The sequence below is a fragment of the Typopeltis vanoorti genome, chromosome 14, assembly GCF_054136105.1.
Source record: "Typopeltis vanoorti isolate ZY-2024b chromosome 14, IOZ_Tvanoo_1.0, whole genome shotgun sequence".
Taxonomy (NCBI): domain Eukaryota; kingdom Metazoa; phylum Arthropoda; class Arachnida; order Uropygi; family Thelyphonidae; genus Typopeltis; species Typopeltis vanoorti.
The window spans coordinates 86,675,163-86,696,530 of NC_143562.1; the positions used below are offsets into that span (position 1 = coordinate 86,675,163).

The window sequence follows — 21,368 nt, forward strand, 5'->3', positions numbered from 1 at the left end:
ATATGCTTCTGCATCTTGACAACTGTGCACAAATTTGTCGCTAGGTTTCTTAAGGATGAGGAGATGGTGGAGAGGATCAAGAGACAAGTGACCAAGATGGTGACAGGTCTGTGGAATGCTAAACATATTAAAGATGTGCAGATTGCAGAGTTTAGCTGAAGGCACAAAAAGAACACACATGATAGAACAGAAACTTATAAGTTACTAAAGAGGTTCTAAGAGCCTCCGCAGCTCAGTCAGTATAGATGAATCCCTTTGGTCGGAAAGACACCTGGGTTCGATTCCTGTCAGTGACGTGGTGTCTTTTGACTAAAGGTGAGTTAGCCAGTCTCATAAGGAAGTAAGGGGTTTTTTCACCCGGAAACTTGGGTTTTTCATCCTAAGAACAGGCAAACTGGCCCTGTGAAAACACATGAATTACAGTCATGAATATGTCTCAGTCATATGCTGGTTCTGAGCCCAGATAAAATTGGGAGTTGGGGGAAAGCAATGGTAAACTACCCTGTAAAAATCTCACCAGGAATCCTTTGTGGACAATGCCTACAAAGTCACCTACGGTCGAAAGGGAAAACCAGGAAAGAGGTTCTATAAGATTGATACAAAAGAAATTTTTCAGAATATGATGAGGAGAAGAGAAGAGAACTGGGGGATCACCCCTGGAAATTGTGTAAGGGTGTGATTAGTAAGATGCGCACACTAAATTTTTTGCTTGGAGAGTTGTGAATGACTGGAATTGATTGCTAGAAGTAGTTATGAGTGTCTTGACAATGAATGAGTTTAAGGAGTGATGTAATAAGTATCGTCTGAATAATGCATAACGTGAGTCTCCTGCGATGAGTTTTTGAATCATTGTAGATGCTTTAGAGATAATAATAATGATGATGACCTTCTGTGAACTAGGTGCTACTAATGACTAGATTTTTGTTTGCAAACCTCTACTAATTTTTACCTCTTTCATTTCTCGTGCCAATTCCAAAATTTCCAACTATTTTTGTTTTCTTTACCTTCTCCAACTATCATGTTAAAATCTCCCATTAATACCAAGTTCTCATTGTGTTTGACTTGGTCTATCAAGTCATCTATGACTTCATATACTCTTTCTACTTCTCTTCTCATCAGATGTAATAGATTCTTAGTACTGTTTATACATTCCAATATCAGTTCTGATGTAAGGTTTTGTTTGATGACAACCAATGGAGCTTTGCTGCTAGACATAACTTTTCTTATCAAAGCACCATTTTTATCTGTCTCTCTCTCTCCATTTCTTTTCCTATGATTCTTTCCATGGCAACTTATATTAGGAAAGAGAATGCAGCAGTATCCCCTTGCTTCACAATGGAAATACCTTCACCAAGTTGTCATATCCTGAGATTTCATAATCATTCCACTCAACTAGAGTTCCACTTGTAAAAAGTGTTGATTATTGCTGCATTCCATCAGGGATATATAGCAACTTCAAAGTCTAGATCCACTGTAAGTAAAGAATTACACATATGCCACAGTTAATAACTTTTTATATTATGTAAATATTTTGTCTTATGTATCATAAGACATCATCAGAATAATTATTAAATAACAACAGGAATTTAATTTTAAAAAAAAAAAAGTAGTGAATATGCTTAAATTGGAATTCCTCTATATATACAATCATGTGTTCATAGATTAAACCTAATGAGCTGAAATTGAAACTCCTCCTATCATATCCTTCTCATCCATCCTAGAACAGGTTGAGTCCCCCCTAATGAGGGGAGCTTACAACAAATTAATGCAGCCAGTTCATCACTCCTCTGCTGCATCCCCTAAGGGCAGTATTCATGTGTAAGAAATTGAAACTAATTCAATTAAATTAAAATATAGCAAATAAACTTATTTAATGCAATTGAGGAATAGTTTCCCAAAACTTTTGGAATAGTGAGACAGTCATTCCGATTACGATTAGGATGGCTTGCAGCCCCAAAAAGCTAACCTGAACTTTTAAAATCAATCCATCAATCACATATTACCACTTCTGACAAGAAAATATCCATGGTAGTACCACACACATTAGTAGCAAGAACCACTAATACACTATCAGACATGTGAACCTCAAAAACTAATCTGATCTTTTAAAGTCAGTGAAAACAGTGGCCGTAGCATGTGGTGGTGAATTTGAGCTGTGCTGAAGAAAGTGATTTTAATCGATAAATAGTCCGTTCTTCTACATTTTTGAGTGCTAAATTGTGTCTCTGGAATACGAGTGTACTTCAGTGGTTGTTTTTTGAAGTTAGTTATTGTCGCAATATTGTGTATTTGGGTTACCGAGAAGACGGGGTAGGAATCGAATGCATAACAGTAGAAGACAAGACAAAGCTAAGTTTTCATTACTGTACTTAGTTTTATTTCATTTTATTTATTTATATTTAGTGTACTTAAATGTTTCATTTGCTTGTAATTGTTAGTACTTTTTCTTATTTATTAATTAACGATTACGCTAGTAGTTCCTGGGCAGTAAGGAATGATGGCGGATTCAGCTACAGTCACAAATTGCATGTCGCCAAGTCCTCCACCCATTTAAGAACTCTATTATAAGTAATATAATAAGAGACTTTGTAGCATGCAGTACTTGTGGCATGTATTCATCTCGAGAATTGGATATGTGGCTTGTGAAAGGGGGGGTGCGTGTGCGAGTAAAGTGCAGGTAGTGGGAGGAAATAAATGCATTAGATATATCAATATCCAACCTACTTGCTCCAGGAACGGGAAATGAATATAGGAAGACGAGTAGTGTGATAGGAGAGAATGAAGAAAAAAATATGAATGAGAAAATAATAGTTGATAGTGTGGAAGGCGTGAGTGAGTGTGAAAGTTTCAGAGATGGTTTTGTTTGGGAGAGTGAATTTCGATTAAGAGTGACTGACCTGCAGAGGGAAATAGATAAGCTGAAAGGGGAGGTGGGATGTCTTGTGAATGAGAGGAGAAGTATGAAAGATGAAATTAGGAGAATGAAAGAGATAAATGCAAGGCGAATCATAGTAGGGGGGGGGGAGAGAGAGAGAGAGAGTTTTGGGAATGATAGGAGAGGAAAGAATTTTGGGAATGATAGAAGAGGAGAGAATGGAAACAGTAGGAGAGAGAGGTATGGAGTGCTAGAAGAGGACAGAATGGAAACAGTAGAAGAGAGGGAATGAGAGTGGTGTATGGGAGTGCTAGACGAGGAGAGATGGAATGAGAGAGAGAGGTATGGGAGTGCTAGGAGAGGAAACGATGGAAACAGTAGGAGAGACAGAATGAGAGAGAGGTATGGAAGTGCTAGAAGAGGAGAAAATGGAAACGGTAGGAGAGAGGGAATGAGAGAGAGGTATGGGAATGCTAGAAGAGAGAATAGGAGCAGTAGAGGAGAAGGGGAATGACAGAGACATATGGGAATGAAAGAAGAGGAGAGATTGGAAACAATAGGAGAGAGGGAATGGTAAGAGGTATAATGTATGGGCACTCAATGATCCATGGTGTTCAAGATTGGATGTGTGGGGAGTGTTTGCCAGGAGGAACGATAGAAAGTGTGGCTATGGCAATTAAGAGAGGTGAAAGGGTGGATGAGATGATTGTGATGGTAGGAACAAATGACTTGAGTGGTAATGTAAGTCAGGCAGCAAGAGATATGAGATTTTTGATTCAGGCTGTACGGAAGAAGACAGAGAGAGAGGAAAGATAGTGTGAGTGTTGCTTAAGTATGATAATGACGAGCTGAGCAGAAGAGCAGTAATATTGGATGACATAATAGCTAGAATGTGTGACAAGAGAGGACTGGAATATGTGGATGCTTGGAGTACATTTGAGGACAGAGAGGAACTGTATGCGAGAGACCGCTTACATTTCAATGAGGAAGGACATAGGCATCTGGAGAGATTGCTGTTCTGAACGAGTCAGGCCACCCCTGTTACCAGGGAGAATGGTAGCAAGGGTTGCCTCTTGTGGGAATGTGTACTTGGGAGAAGCGGGACGATATCAGATAACACTGAGCCCAGTGGAGTCTAGAGGAGATAATGCTGGGTATAGAAACAATGGCATTTTTATGCTTTATACCAATGTCAGGAGTATCTGGAATAAGGGAGAGGAATTGATGGCACAGATAGCATCAGCCTGGCCAAAAATTATTGGGATCACTGAGATGTGTTTGACAGAAGAAGATATAATAACAGGAATAGAAGTCGCTGGGTACAGCATTTTTCGGCAGGATAGGAAGGGAAAGCGTGGTGGTAGAGTACTGCTTATGATAAGTGACAACCTATGTCCTCTAAGAGCTTTGGAAGGCAGTGACACTAATGATATTGAAGCATATGGTGTGAGGTAGAGGTGGGCAAGAGAGGATATTTAGTAGGGTGTTCCTACAGGAGCAGAGAGGGTAGGACCAGGAGATGTTTAGACAGTTGAGTTTGGCAAGTGCAAGAAGAATGATTGTTATGGGAGATTTTAACTACAGTAGTATAAATTGGGATAGGAAGATGCAAGTAGCAATAAGAGAATGGAATTTCTAGAATTCTTGAGGGATAAATGTCTTAGGCAGCATGTAATAGAGGGAACAAGAGGTTCAAGAGTTTTGAATTTGGTTATAGCATCAGAAGAGTTGATAATAACTGAGATGACATCTCTCTCCCATCAGTTGGAGAGAGTGACCATATGGTTTTGAAGTGGAAAATGAATAGCCATGCAGGAGTATCAAAGAGACAGGAACATATGTGGAATTATAAGGCAGGTGATTATAATAGTCTAAGACGTCAACTTCGGGATGTCATTATGACAACATTCACAAACATTCCAGAGGAAGTTTTCAGACAGTTGAATCGATGCTACAGAGAATGCAGGCCATTCTTAGGCAAAATTGGGTTCCACTCATTATTAAATGCTGTTCTTAAAAAGTGGCCATCCAGTGTATACATTAATGATAACGAGAAGGATCTGACAGGAGATGTTTAATTGTTGTATTGGTGGGATTATGCTAGGAGAAACAGGTGAAATCAGGGTATTATTATTATTATTATTATACAGGCACCTCCATGGAGTCTGAAAACTCATTGCTGGAGAGACCCAATCAATCCACACAATCTATCATACCTCTCCTTTAACCATGCTACCGGCCAAGACGTCTATAGACGTCAAAGTTATCATGGATTCAAAGTGCATATTAAAATTGTAATACCCTTGATATTACATTGAAATATATGATGGATATGAAGCATATGAGGATGCGTATTTGATCCATAATAGCCGGTGAGGTGGTTAATCCATTAACAGACAAAGCTCTCACAACTGACTCTGGCAACCCATTCCACTAATTCAAAACGCTCCAAGAAAAAAATCTAGTCCTCACACCTCCTACTAACCAAACTTTTATTCAACTTCCAGGGATGACCATTTGTTCTGGTCCCTCTACCTAAGTACTGAAAACATTTCCCCTGAATCTATCCTATAAAACCCTTTAAGCAATTTAAATGTTTCTATCATATCCCCTCTTTTTCTCCTATCAACCAACTTCTGCAATCTACACACACCTTCAATCTATCCTCAAAAGGAACATTCCACAGGCCACTCACCATCTCGGTAGCTCAACTCTGAATCTCTCCATCGCTTCCTCATCCCGAAGAAACCCAGAAGACCAGACTTGAGCACATTAATCCAGATGTCAACATATCAAGGCCTTATAAAGAAGAATAACAACTTCCTTATCTCTACTTGTTAATATTCTTCAATAGCCAAGTAATCTTACGAGCTATCTTAACAACATGTCCTCTAAACTTTAACTCTTTGTATTCCACCACCCTAAATCTCTAGCTTCATCTATTTCATGGTGTACTGTGCCATCAATGTGATACACGGCTTGTAATCTAATTATTCCAAAATGCATAACTTAATATTTCTCATCATAAAAATGACACCATTATGTTTTGCCCATACTGACAGATTATTTAAATCATTCTGCAAGCTCTCCACATTGCCTTGATTAACTATTATTATTATTATTATTATTATTATTCGTGATACCTCCAAGGAGTCTGAAGACTCATTGCGGGAGGGACACCTATTGTGCAACTCTCCGTCTCCACTACTACGCTACTATTACTCTACATAATTTCACATCATCAACAAACAATTGAATATATTGAATAATAATCCTTCCAGGTTATTTCCTATTGAACAGCAAATGTCTCAGCACTGAACTTTGCAGCACACCACTACTCACTTGTTTTGCCATGATTTTGCGATTTTGCCCCTCCATATACCACCTTTTCATATGTGCCCAGCAGCCACCCACTTAACCAGTGTCATATCCATCCCCATTTGCGTAACTCTGTTGCGCAAATTGTGGCAGAATACATATGGTATTCTGTCAAAGGCCTTCGCAAAATCCAGCAAAATCACCATGTAGCCATTTCCCTTATCCAAGTTAGTAAATTACTAAGGCATGACTGATCCTTTTCAAAGCCATGTAAATTATCAAGTGACACATCCAAGGAGTCCAAGGACTCATTGCAGGAAGGCACTCTACTCCACTATATTCAACTCACTATCTTTCCATACTTATACTGCACTATCAGCTGCAAGAGAATAGCTCCATCTGGATTAATAGATATCCAAAATAAATTATTATTATTATTCGGGCCTCCATGGAATCAAAAGACTCATCCTGGGAGGTACATTCTAAGAAACACAAGTCTATCAAGACTCATCGAGGGAGGTCCCTCCTAGGAAACACAAAGTCTATCATACCACTCCTTAAACACAATGACCGTTCTCACTCCCACCACTCCATCAGGCAATGCATTCCATGGTTCAACCACCCTCCATGCAAAGAAACCACTCCTCACTCTCTTTCTCACAGTTTCCTTTCGTAACTTCCAAGGATGGTCCCTTGTCATGACTCCTTCCTGCTGTTCAGCCAAGTGAAAGAACTCCCCAGAGTCAACCCTGTAACCACCTCTCAACAGCTTAAAAGTCTCAATCATATCACCTCTCCTTCTTCTATCCACCAAACTATTCAGTCCACACTCCCTCAGCCGATCCTCATAACTAACATTGTATAGTCCTGAAACCATCTTTGTTATCTGCCTCTGTACCCTATCCAGTTAATTTATTCCCTTCAAATCCTGGGGACCAAATCTGAGAACAATAGTCTAATTGTGGTCTGATCAGTCTTATACAACGGAATGATAACCCTTTTATCTCTGCAGGTCAGTGTCCTTCTCATTATTGCAGCAATCCTCTGTGTTACCTTCACTACCTTTGCAATATGTCCCCTAAATTTCAGGTTTCTATCAATCATCAACCCCAGATCTCTTGTCTCCCCTGCTTCCTCCAGTTTAACTCCTCCCATAGAGTATGAGGCATCCCATTGATGTGTCCCATTACATTAAAATAATTTAGTTAATCAATTGTGTTTAAATATAAACAAAAAATTAATTACAAATTAAGGAACACATGATTGGTGAGTATTAGTCAGCATAACTTCCCAAAATCGAGAAAGTTTTAGGCAATCGTTTTTGTTTAGGTTTAGGTTGTGAATGTGTGCTTCACAGCTTTCCTTGCACAGTCTTTCCAGAAGAAAATAACTTTTGAGTAAATAAAGTGTTACAGTATTTTTAAATATAAACAAACAATTAATTAAGAATTAAGGAATTAATAACAAAATAAGAAAATAACTGTTATATAAACAAAGTGTTATAAGCCCCTGGAGACAGAGAGCCAGAATCATGAATGGTATGCTAGCAGAGCTGTGTAAGGAAAAGAGAGTGCAGTTTGTGGATGTACAGCATGTATTAGAGGGGAAAATAGAATTACACAGATGTGATAAATTGCATTTGAATGGTTTTGGAGTGAGTGATCTGGAGAAACCGTCACTAGATGGAAGTGCAGTGTGTGTGTGTGATGCAAGCAAGAGATCAGAAATAAGAGATGAAGTGAAAGATCAGAAGAGCAGTACTGAAGAGACAGAAGTGCTTGGCAATGGAAACAGTAGTAGTGTGAGAGATGAAGAAGAACGGGAATGCAAGAAGAACAGGGTAATGGAGGGGAGAGCCAGGGCAGACAGTGAAACATGGCTTAAGGAGAGTGAATGTTGGAAGTAGTAGTGAAATCATGTATGAGGATGATCAGCTTAGAAATGGAATAGATCGGGATGTGGGTAGGAAAGTTGAGACTTAGCGGATATATGTGGTAAATGGTGATAAAGGTGATTGGGCAAAGGAAGGTTTGGTGGGGAAATCACAACCAACAAGAAGTGGGTTTCCGTAGTACCGGTTATAGACCTAAAAGTGAACTACTGTTTATTTGCAAATACCAGGAGTATCACAAATAAGGGAGATGGTTTCATTTATTGAGTTTATTTGACCCAAAATCAATGGAATAAGTAAAACATAGTTAAATGAAGATGATATTCTAACAGGAATAGAAATAGAAGGGTCCAGTGTTTTTCACGAGGATAGAAAGGACAAGAAGGGAGGGGAAGTGCTGTTGATGATAGCAGGGGAATTATGTCCACATAAGGTAGACATGAAAGAGGGAAACAGTGGCAATGGTTATGAGGCAATGTCGTGTGAAAAGAAGTTTGACAAGAAAACATATTTAGTTGGATGTTGCTATAGACCAAGGAATGTGGAGGATGGTGATGAAGAAATATATAAACAATTTTGTATAGTATATACAGGGTGTTCGGGATAAATTTGACAGTTTCGTAAGGAAAAAGAAAATCTTCTTTGTATCTATTAAATTTAATGAATTGACAAAAAAACATTACAGGCAGAGTTAATTACAATACTATCAACAAGATTTACTCAAAATAACCACCATTAGCATCGATCACAGCTTCAATTCTGCTTCGGAACCTCGAACAAGCTGATGCTACAGTCTCCCTGGGAAGGGCCGCAAAAACTGTTTTAATTTTATCCATTAACTGGGCTTTTGTATTACTGGAAGTGCGATTGGTGTCTTTTTCAACTGCGCCCCATACAAAATAATCCATGGGGTTAAGGTCTGGGGAGTTTGGAGGCCAAACATTTGGACTGGTGAAGTCGTAGAAATTTTCAGACAACCATTTTTGATTTTTCCCAGAGGTGTGGCAAGGGGCCGAATCCTGCTGCCATACATACGGCCTACCATTGCCTACCCTTGTTATCCAGGGCTTGACTACAGTTAGCAACTCCACGAACAAAGCCCGAATTCCAATGCCAGGGTTCTTCAACACCTGTTCCTGCAGATTTGCGAGGAATTCTGCTGTACGAACGCAATCAGATCGTCTGCTAGGGATCTTTCTTCTTGCTACATCCTCGTAGTCACCATTGCAAGTCTCTAGTTCATGCCTGATTGTTTTTACTGTATTCAGGGAGCATTAGGCAGCAGTCGTAATATCCTTATTTTGATGGCGGGCACGAATCATCATGATACAAGTTATTCTCTTCCATGATTCAGGTGGGTTCCAGCTATCCATCCTTTCTGACATCTTGTATGTGAATGAAGGAGGGTCCAAACTTTTAAATGAAGAGAAGTGTGTGTTAATACATGTAACTTACGGAAAAATATAATTAATTATAAATATGTCAAATTTATCCCGAACACCCTGTAGATGTATAGACAGTTGTAGGTGTCCTCCCGCGATGCATCTTTGGACTCCTTGGAGGTATCAGGAATAATAATAATAATAATAATAACGAAGGAAAGGTGATTATTATGGGCAATTTTAATAATGGTGATATAGATTGGAATGAAGAGATAGCATTTGGGAATAAGTAAAATCAATTCCTTGAGTTCTTAAGAGACAACTATCTCTGGCAACATGTAAGCGGAGCTTCACGCTTTCCTCCAGTTGGTGAGAGTAATCATGAAGTGATCACCTGGTTGTGGCTAGCTATATAGAGACTACTATGATGAAAGGATATATATATATGGAAATACAAGGCTAGTGATTATGACATGCTTAGGAGACTTTGGAGCTATATAGCATAGAATGCGAAGTAGAGCAGTATGGAAATAAATGCTACTTGGGAACTGCTAAAGAAATACATAACAGCATTAATATGCAAATGTATTCTGAAGGTCAAAAGACTGGATACGGTAGATAATAATAGGTAAACTGGAATGAAATCTAGAAGAAGAAGCACTTTGGAGGAGTACAAGATGAATAATGGTGATAATCAGTTATGTAAAGAGTATAAAGAGCAAGCCAGGAATATAAATCATTTAGGACAACTAATAACTTAACACGTATAAAACCAACAGTAATAACTTTAATGAATTAAAGGTACAAATATTTCATACTGAAAGTAACAGTACATCATCAGTGAAGAACAAACAGTTAAAGGAATGGAAAACAAAGTACAGAACAGTCGGTGAATCACTAATTAAATTGTTGCGTGTGCCAGAAGATTAATTAAAATAATATTAAATAATTCTTTAAAGATAATTATTTCATTGAAATAATTGTACCTTTAATTCATTAAAATTATTACTGTTGGTTTTATATGTGTTAAGTTATTAATTTATTATGCCACAGGTACCTCTAAAGATTAGTAAGAACAACAAAAGTGCAGTTTCAGCAAAAATAAGCAAATCAGGCAAAGAAGAACCCTAGAGTTTTTAGGGTTCTTCTTCGCCTGATTTGCTTATTCTACCACCCACCATCACCACCATATGGCAAGGAAGGTAGAGTGATTATGATAAGATAATGTTAATGAATGAAAATGGTAGAATGGTAACTGCTGCAGATCAATTTATTATTATTACATAACACCTCCAGAGAGTCCAAGGACTCATCAAGGGAGGGCACCTGCTCTACAACTTTCTATCTCCACCATTGAATCCACCAACTATGATGAACCGCAATGACACCAACACCATCTACCACCCACCACCATCACCACTATTTTCACAGACAATCACAAACATCCATACCCATGGCAGGATTCAAACCTGCAGACTTCTGGCTGGAGAACAGATATGCTAATCACTCAGCCAACCAGGCTGGCAGTTTTCAGGCTGGCAGTCTTTATAAGCATGTTTCATTATCATCAGGAGTAAATCATGAGAAGCTCAAGTATAGAGGACATGGGAGAGGATGGCATAATTGTGAGTGAGTAAGAGATATATGGGGGAAATAAATAAACTTGATGTCAATAAGGAGATGGGATTTGATAACATATCACCACGCATCCTAAGAGAATTTTGATCGGATTTTCACAGTATAGATGCAAACACAGATTGATAAGAAAATAACTATTTATTAACTTTAACACTAATATTTCGCTGGTATTATATCCAGCATCTTCAGAGAATACAAACAAAGTTTGTTACAGTAGTAAGACAACCTAGGTTGGTGAGATGGATAGGAGGATGGTTGATGGAAAGATACCAGACTGGTTTATTCAGGAGTTGAGTCTAAAACGCGCCTTGTGACTAGTGGTGTGCCGCAGGGCTCTGTTCTTGCTGCACACCTCTGTTCAAACTGCAATTTGTTCATCAGTGATACAATGATATAGGAAAGGATCTGAGAGGAAGTGTTCACTTGTTTGTTGATGATGCAAAGTTGGGTAGAGCAATTGTCAGTGCACAGGATGTCAAAATTTTACAGGATGATTTGGATAGTTTGGAGGACTAGGCTAGGAAAAATGGATGTCAATTTAATGTGGCAAAGTATAGGGTTATACATTTTAGGGTGAAAAGAATAACAGCAGTATATCGCATTGGTGGAGCCGTACTCCAGGAGATTGATGAGGCCAGGGATTTGGGAGTGTTGGTGGATAGGGAATTGAAGTTTAGGGGGCAGATTGCAAAAGTGGCTAAATCAGCTCATCAAATTACTTGGCTTCTGAAAAATACTTTAACATGCAGAGACAAACAAGTTATTGTTCCTCTGTATCAAGCCTTGATAAGACCCCATCTGGACTACTGTGCCCAGTTATGGGCGCCAGGGTTTCTTCGTGATGGGGAGGAAGTGGAGAGGGTCCAGAGACGAGTGACCAAGATGATAACAGGTCTGTGGAATGAACCTTATGAGAATAGGTTGAGAATTTTGAAAATTTATTTATCATTAGGTTAGACTATAATAGATTTAGTTTAATCCTTTATCCCAGTGAGAGCAAACAAAGTTTGCGCCTGAAAATATCTTCAGGACTAAATATAGTGTTGTACTATCTTATCCAGTAAGTAGTGCAACACCAAGGCAACTCGTGGCAAAGGTGGAGCAAGCTACCAGGCACTTCTAACCCAGTATCTCCCATAATGCAAAACACATTTCCTATGTGGATATGTATACTGTTATGCATTAAAGGGATTGGCCATCTACCCAGACTAGTTTCGACCTTTATTGAGGTCTCTTCAGTGGGAGCCAGGCCCAGAGCTGGAGATACCAGGCAGAAGCAGTAGCAAGTCATCTGTGCCTATGGGAGTTGCCAAAAGGTTTATCACCTTTTTTAAAAATTACTCTGGATTTAGAGAAAGATGTTGAAAATTTATTTATCATTAGGTTAGACTATAATAGATTTAGTTTAATCCTTTATCCCAGTGAGAGCAAACAAAGTTTGCGCCTGAAAATATCTTCAGGACTAAATATAGTGTTGTACTATCTTATCCAGTAAGTAGTGCAACACCAAGGCAACTCGTGGCAAAGGTGGAGCAAGCTACCAGGCACTTCTAACCCAGTATCTCCCATAATGCAAAACACATTTCCTAAACCTAATGATAAATAAATTTTCAACATCTTTCTCTAAATCCAGAGTAATTTTTAAAAAAGGTGATAAACCTTTTGGCAACTCCCATAGGCACAGATGACTTGCTACTGCTTCTGCCTGGTATCTCCAGCTCTGGGCCTGGCTCCCACTGAAGAGACCTCAATAAAGGTCGAAACTAGTCTGGGTAGATGGCCAATCCCTTTAATGCATAACAGTATACATATCCACATAGGAAATGTGTTTTGCATTATGGGAGATACTGGGTTAGAAGTGCCTGGTAGCTTGCTCCACCTTTGCCACGAGTTGCCTTGGTGTTGCACTACTTACTGGATAAGATAGTACAACACTATATTTAGTCCTGAAGATATTTTCAGGCGCAAACTTTGTTTGCTCTCACTGGGATAAAGGATTAAACTAAATCTATTATAGGTTGAGGATTTGTGGGTTGCAGAAATTGGACGATAGGCGAAGGAGGGGTGATATGATTGAGACATTCAAATTACTGAAGGGTTTCATTAAGATTAATCCAGAAGATATTTTTGAAAATAGGACTGGTGGTGGGAGGACTAGGGGCCATGCATGGAAGCTAGGAAAGAATGTGGTTAACGAGGGTGTTAGAGCTAGGTTTTTTACTTGGAGAGTGGTGAATGAGTGGAATAAGTTGCCAGAGTCTGTTGTAGGTGCTACGACTGTGAATGAGTTCAAGGCAAGGTATGATAGATACTGTGTGAATGTCGAATAGTTGTTCTTGACATGATGTTAGGGCCTCCCTCGATGAGTCTGTCAACTCCTTGGAGTTGCCCAGAATAATAATAATAATCACAATCCAGTTTAACAGTGGGACTAGTATGAGTAATTGTAGCGTGCAACACAAAGACTAAAGTTCTAATTAGGCAGCATCTAAGTTTAAAAAAAAAAAAAGATATTAATTTGGTCTTAGGATGGCTGTCTCCCAATCTTTAGTAGATTTATACAGCCATACTTGTTGAGGTTTGGAGTATGTTTCAGGGCTTCTGTTGATTCTAGAAACAACCTCTCTGATTTGTAAAAGCTTCTGTGCAGTACTTTTGTGTTTTTCCAATTGATCCTGTGTGCAGGAGTATCCAAAGCATGGTCTGCCAGACCAGATATATTTTTTGTGTTCACCAAGGCAGATGTCCACAGTTCTTCCTGTCTGTCCGTAGTAGGCTCGATGACAAGAACAGGGCTCTTCATAAACTCCTGGATGCAACAAAGGAGATAATCTGTCCTTAGGTGAACAGATGAGAGTTGCCAATTTCACATAAGGTTTAAATACAGTGCGTAGTTGGTGTTTGTTAAGCACCCTAGATATCTTTTCAGATGTGCCTTTAATGTATGGGATGGTGATAGTTTTGTTGTAGTCTTCTGTGGTTGATAGTGTGGGACATTTCTGGGGAGCATTTAGTATTTTATCTATCTTATGGGGATTATAGCCATTGGTCAGGAAGGTGTGACGTACGTGAAAAAGTTCAGCAGTGAGAGCAATGTCATTGGAACAAATTGCTCTAGCTCTATGGGTTAGTGTTTTAAAGATACCATATTGTTGAGAAGGGTGACGGTGTGATTGCTCTAGCTCTATAAACCGAGAATGATAAGGAACCTTCTGGAAGACATTTGATGAGTGTGTCCAGGAAGGGTAGACAGTCATTGGCTTCTAGTTCCATTGTAAAGTAGATTTTAGGGTGTTGGCTATTTAGATGCACTAAAAATGTATTCAATGTGTCTAGGCCATGTGGCCAAATAGCAAACACATCATCAGCATAGCGTAGCCAGAGACTAGGTTTGAGAGTGGCTGTGTTGATAGCTAGATTTTCCAGATGTTCTATGTAGAAGTTGGCTAAGGAGGGGAGAAACGGGGGAGGAGGAAATCCCATAGCTGTCCCATCTAATCTAATTGTTTGTATATTTTTCCTTTCCATGTAAAATAACCTGCATGTACTGTGAATTTAAATAGCTGAAATATATCAGGGGGAAATTGTGAATTTAGTAAGTTAAGAGTTTCGGTTAATGGTACATTCGTGAATAATGAGATGATATCAAAACTCACCATTGTCTGAAGTTTTTAAGGCGTGGTTTTCTAAAATACTTTTTAGGTGGGTAGAATTTTTAACAAAAGAGAGAGAACTGTTTGTGGTAGTTTGGCTAAATGTTTAGCAAGTTTATATGTGGGATTGTTTATGCTATCTACAATAGGGCATAAAGGTGTACCTTTTTTGTGAATTTTTGGAGCTCCGTATATCCTGGATGTTTTAACGTGGAGGGGTTTCAGTTTGTTGACTGTTTCTTTTGGCCAGGAAGTGACTTTGTTCAATAACTTGCACACCTTATTCTTTTGTGAGTTAGTGGGATCTCGATCTATAATTTGATATGTTGACTGGTCTTGGAGAAGTGCTTGCATTTTGCTTTCATATTCTGTTGTATCCATCACTACAGTTGCGTTTCCTTTGTCTGATTTGGTTATGGTAATGTGGTTATTATTGCATAGCTCTTTCAGAGCCATGATTTCTTTATGCGGGATATTATTTTTGGGAGGCTTAGAATGGGTTAGGATGTTGAACACATCTAATTGAATATTATTGGTCAGATCAGAAAGTTTTATAACAGGAGTGCAGTATCCCGAAAGAGGAAGGTCACTAGTGGTGTACCACAGGGGTCAGTGTTGGGACCATTGTTATTCAATTTGTATGTTAATATTGGGATGGATTTAACTAGTAATATGCAGCTATTTGCAGATGATGCAAAATTGGGGAGAGCAATGCAGAGATCAAGCAAATGTTATGGTCTTACAGGAGGACTTGGAACAGATTGCAAGAAAGGGCAGGTAAGTGGAATGTCAGTTCAATGTTACAAAGTGTAAGGTATTGAAACTTAGTAAGAAAAAGATGAGAATCAACGTATACACTTGGTGGGGAGACTTTAAAGGAGGTAGAGGAGATGAGAAATTTGGGAGTGATGGTGGTGGACAAGGACCTGAAATTGAGAAGCTACATTACACAAGTTGTGAACACATCACGTCGGATAATGGCAATGATGCAGAGGACCCTGACATGCAGAAATAGGGAGGTTATGATCAGGCCTCACATGGATTATTGTGCACAGATTTGGTTACCAGGGGTTCATGGTGATGAGGATATGTTAGAAAGGTTCCAGAAAAGATTCATAATGGTAGTCAGTGGGCTTTGAAATGTGGAATATGAGGACAGATTGAGGGAATGTACATTGTAAAGCCTCATGTTATAGGAGAAGGAGGATGAAGTTTGTATGTGATTGTGTGTACCTCTCAGGATGAGTATCTGACGTCATGGAGGTCAGATGTTAATAATAACATTTTATGATGAATTATTTTCAATGTTGAAAGAGACTTTGACATTTAAGAATAAGGAAGGTATTTGGCCTCTTGTCAAGATCTTGATAAGACTGTACCTGGAATATTGTGCAGAGATTTGGGTTACTAGATGTGTGAATGAAGAAGCTATGGAAAAGTTGCAAAGAAGAGTTACCAACATGATATCAGGATTATGGAGTGTATATTATGAGGACAGATTAATAGTATATGGACTGCAGACACTGGTTAAAAAGGGGTGATATGAAACAGGTCGATAAAATTTCTGAATGGGTGTTATAGGATATTATCTGCAGGATCGTACTTACACTTTTTCCAAGGCAGGCAGGATCTGAGGTGCTCTGGGTCCCCCATCCTTCATTGTTTGGGGTCCTCAATTTGGGTCTAATTATTTGAGGCCCCCCCCAGCTGTTGAATTTTTTCATTATATGGAAGGTGGAGAAATTAACAGCATACATGGAAGTTGAGTTTGTACATGGTTAAGAAAGGGATGAGGGCTATATTTTTCTCTCACAGAGCAGTAAGTGAGTAGAGAGTTTGTTGAAGTGGTGAGTGAATTGAGTGTAGATGAGTTTAAGGGCTTGGGTAACAATTGGTATGGATGATGAATGGCTTCCCTAGATGAGCCCTTACCTCTCCCTTAAGTCTAAAGGGATAATTATTATTATTAAAATCACATGCAACCAATGTGCTCTTGTTGGCATGTAGACAATGGAAAGGAGTGGCAGCTTTATACTAATACTGCACGTTCAATATTAAATAAACTATTTAATTTCACACAACCAAGATATTAAAATGTTAAGTACTGTGGTTTAAGGAAAGGGATTTACCAATTTTGTAACGTTTGCGAAAGTTATAATATGGCAGATTTCGGAATCGAAAAAAAAAAAAAAAAAAAAACAGTTATGTTATGTATGAGAAAGAACATAGCTCCTACCGTTACTTAATCTATGGGGCATGTTGTAAAACAATCATTAATATCAATAATCTGTAACCCACATTTAAAAACCTCTGTAACGTTTAAAAAATTTACCCGAAAACCTTGCGTGCATCGATTTTGATGGTGTGGCCAACTTTTGCAGATATTTTGTTGAGGTTATCCCATCAATAATAACAACAAAGGATAGTTTTAATTTCATTGCATAAAGAAGATACTGTTTACCTGTTTGTTCTTTTCAGAACTATAATCGGAGAAATTTTGGCGTCTATCTCTTGCATACATTGTCTTAAATAACTTCAATCCAACCGTTTATAAAAAAAGCTAACTATTAACAATACTATCGTCAGGTGCACTGATAAGAAACAGAAACCAAAACAAAGTACACGTTAACCGTCTTGTGATTTCTCTGCAATAATAATAATATTATTATTATTCGGTTTTATTTAATTCAGTGAGTAATTAAGAAACTTAATAGGTATAAGATATTTTGGTGTGGCGAGGAGAACAGTGGCAGCTAGATGGAGAGAGAGATTTTAACAGAACGGCAGGGAGGACTAGCTGAGCTTTTGAGCGTTTCAAGATGGAGTGCTAACCATTGCCATGCACTTGGAATCGATGTAAATGGTTGGGTGGAATGTTCTCTGAAGTTCAGAATCAGCTCGAGCGGAAGGGACTTAATCAAGTGTGTAAGCGCGCTCCGTAGCGCATTTATAACGATGGCACAATGCGCCATTCGATTAGAAAAGAAATGCGTTCGATCCTCGTAGTGACGAGAGAATCTCTTTATATGAGCATTTTCAATTGAAGGTGAGTTAGCCGATCAAATTTTGGGGTAGCAAGGATTTTTCTCTAGAAACTCGAGTTTTTCATCCGGCAAATCGGCCGTGAGAATACACGCAGTTTACAGACACAAAATACTGCTGATGGTGGTGGTGGGGCGATATATGGCATTGTGTGTTGATAGTAGTAATGTCTTGTGTAATTGGAAGATAGCGGAAATGGTTAGTAGAGAAGGGCAGTGCTTCCAAAACTTATGGATGCCAAGACCCTCTTTGGAAAAATTTAAATATTTTCCGCCCCCATCGAAAAAAAAATCATAATACAGACATATATTATTATAATATTTATTGTATTTATATTAAATACAATTTATATTCAAGATTTTGGTTTGTAATTTTTTTTGTGTTTCTTATCAATACCATTGAAACGAAACTTATATGAATAAGCATATACTGTGGAAAGACTTTTAATGGGATTATATTGATCAAGTGCATATAATAAACAACTAAGTTATACCAACTAGTTTCACCAACTAAGGCTGTTGGCATCTTCAGGGTGCATAACTGATGTAAGGCACTAAAAAGTAAAAAACTGTTACAAACTATAATCAACCGATTCCAATTATATTAAACAAAGAACAGAGCGCGTACAATACATTCATAGAGCGTGGATGATATCACTTGTTGTTATTTAGGAATGTTCTATAGTTGACACTATAATTCAGTTCTGGCGAGTTGAAGGATCTGATAAGGGTCTTCCAGATCACGGGCAAGATTAGTCCTTGGTTCCTGTTAAGATTCTGTATACAGCGGGCAACTGTTGTGGCCTCCTTAAAAATTCGGGAGCGGAAGCCCTCCTCCATGTAAGGAATTGTGCTTCTATCCCACTCTATGGTATGGTTCGTTCTTGAGAAATGAAAAACTAACCCCGAATTTTCTTCTCTGTTATTATTGACGTCACCTATATGTTCTTTTTGCCTAATTTCAAGGATTCTTGAAGTTTGGTCGATGTAATTCAAGCCGTACGAGCAGGGTATGTTATAAACTCCAGCATATTTGGAGAAAGGATGGATATCTTTTGGAGATCTTAAGAATTGTCTAATCGTTTCTGTGGGTTTAAAGGCCACTCTTATTTTATGTGGTCTAAGGAGTCTAGCAATCTTATTGGAAACTGTCCATAAGTATGGAATGACGATGGTAGAAATATAACGTACATCATCTTGTTGTTTTTGTCGGGGTTCAGAGAAAAGTATCTTGTGGACGAGTCTTCGAGGAAATCCATTCATGGTAAGGTTGGTAGATATCAGGGATAGTTCTTCCTGGAGGTCATGTTGATCTGTTGTAAGGAGAGATGCACGGTTCTTCAACATGTGTACAATACATGTTGTACACATGTTGAAGAACCTCCCTATATGGGAACAAATAGGCGTTAGCTGATTTTTTTTTTATTATTACACGGCCTCCCTCAACAAAACTTATGGCTCACAGTTTGGGAAGTGCTGGTATAGAGGAGTAGTGTGCCCTCCCACAATGAGCCTTGGAACTATCACGGAGTTGTTTGTGGCATAGATAACTAATGTAATTCTTTAGCACTAAATGTCTTATTTCTTCTGTTACCCAAAAATAAGAACGGTGATCTGCACTCGAGAAAGGGTGATAGAAAGCATATCTTAATATATGTTAATAACAATCAATAATGATAATATGAGATGCAGTTAGCTAAACATTATTGTTACTCAGTCCTATCCCATGATTTAAATTCTAGAGCTTTTTTGATTTATAAATTCTACATGTGTGTGTGTGTGTGTGTGTGTGTGTGCAGAATTCTTCTTCTGTAACTCTGTATTGTTTTAGTAGTAGTGCAGTAGCATTACCAGCTAATTCCAGGGAAGTAATATTCAGAATCTTCTGTACTATCTATTGACTGTAAAGAAGTGTTACATTTGCACAATTCTCTCTCTCATGTATCTGCACACCGAAATAAATAGCCATTTATGGGTATGTATGGATGCCACCCATATAAATATTGGATTGCATAGAAGAGAGAGAATGCTCCTTGCAGCAAGCCACAGCATGCTTCTATTGTGCACTGATTTCTTCTGGGGGGGGTGATAGATATGGAACCATTTTAATTAATTTACCATCAGTCGCTATTATTAGTGTTAGTTTTCTAATAAAAATGATGTGATTTTATTAAATTAAAGGCCTTAGTCCATAAGTCAAAGTCCATAAAGATGAGTATTACATCCTTGTTCTAGCTGAGAGAGTTCTTGGTGTAAATTTATCAAATAAATCATTTGTACTTTTCTTTTCTGAAAAACAAGGTTTGGAGCATATTTGATTCTTTTGATGGTAGTCTTGAAGTCTGTATTTACGATTCTGTTAATAATTTTTCCAACTGTATGCAGATTGGAGAAGCATGGTATTGTAAATATTCTTCTTGTTGTAGATGTCTACTTTTATCAATTGGAGTAATAAATAAAATATAAAAATAAAATAAATCAGCTAACGCCTTTTATTCCCTTATAGGGAATAGGCGAGGCCTTTATACCCTATCTAGCTTTTGGAGACTGAGTGGGCAGTTCAATCTTCACTGGTAGCCAATGAGAGGCCCATGTCTATCACTAATTATAGCAGCCACTGATGAAGAGGCTGGCAAACAAGTGCTGCCATCTCTTGGTACCTAACCATAACAAGATATGTTACTGTCTGAAATGATAGGTATATGGTCGATTTTTTTGAGTTTACGGGAAGAAAAACTCGAATTTCTGGGAGGAAAATCCCTCTTGCCCATGCTAGAGATCGACTAACTCTGGAACCAGTCGAAGAAAGGCTTAGAAAAAGTCCCAGTCGACTAGACTTGAACTTAACTCTAACTTAGAGTGACCAAGCACAGAGGACGCCAGCGTCACTTCCACTGAGCTACACAGGCCTGGTTTGGAGTAATGATTTATTATTATTATTATTATTATTATTATTATTATTATTATTATTATTATTATTATTATTATTATTATTATTATTATTATTATTATTATTATTATTATTATTATTATTATTATTATTATTATTATTATTATTATTATTATGTGATACCGTCAAGGAGTCCAAAGACTCATTGAGGGAGAGTGTGCCAACAGCATCGAACGATTGAATCCCGTCCAACTACTAACTGCGCTCAAACTTGCTTAACTTTTTGCGTTTTTAATTAAAGCTTCATATTTCCTGTTTCAAATGTTATATTCGTTAGCTCGTGAAGGATTTTTTTTTAGCAAAAGTTGTTCTTTATATAGGCAAATCATATTCCATCAAATCCTGCACCGATTTATTTTTGGAGCATTTGAACTGCCAAATCTATTTCTTTCATTATGGCTGAAGAAAAAAAACATGGAATTTTATCGCTCTGAGAAGCCATTTTGCTTAGTTGAGAGGTACTGGAGTCGTTTTTGTTTTAGTTTTTTTAATATTACTAATAAATGTTTGTTTACGCTACTGACCATATGAAGGTCTGTGATATCTGAATAAAATATTTTTAGTAGTACATCTTGGTTGTTTTCTTCTGATCTATTATTTATTAGATCGCTTATTTTCTT

General features: G+C 38.0%; 1 protein-coding gene across 3 annotated transcripts in view; it reads right to left on the reverse strand.

The window, feature by feature from the left end:
• The window catches only part of LOC150099728 (uncharacterized), a 178,126-nt gene extending 160,797 nt beyond the window's left edge, over positions 1 to 17,329 (reverse strand). For all 3 annotated transcript variants that reach the window (XM_090404047.1, XM_090404045.1, XM_090404046.1), the window contains exon 1: positions 17,219 to 17,329. In XM_090404047.1, coding sequence (XP_090260173.1) covers positions 17,219 to 17,278 — 60 coding nt within the window. In that variant the 5' untranslated portion in view covers positions 17,279 to 17,329. The remainder of the gene's footprint in view (positions 1 to 17,218) is intronic.
• Positions 17,330 to 21,368: the final 4,039 nt, after the last annotated feature.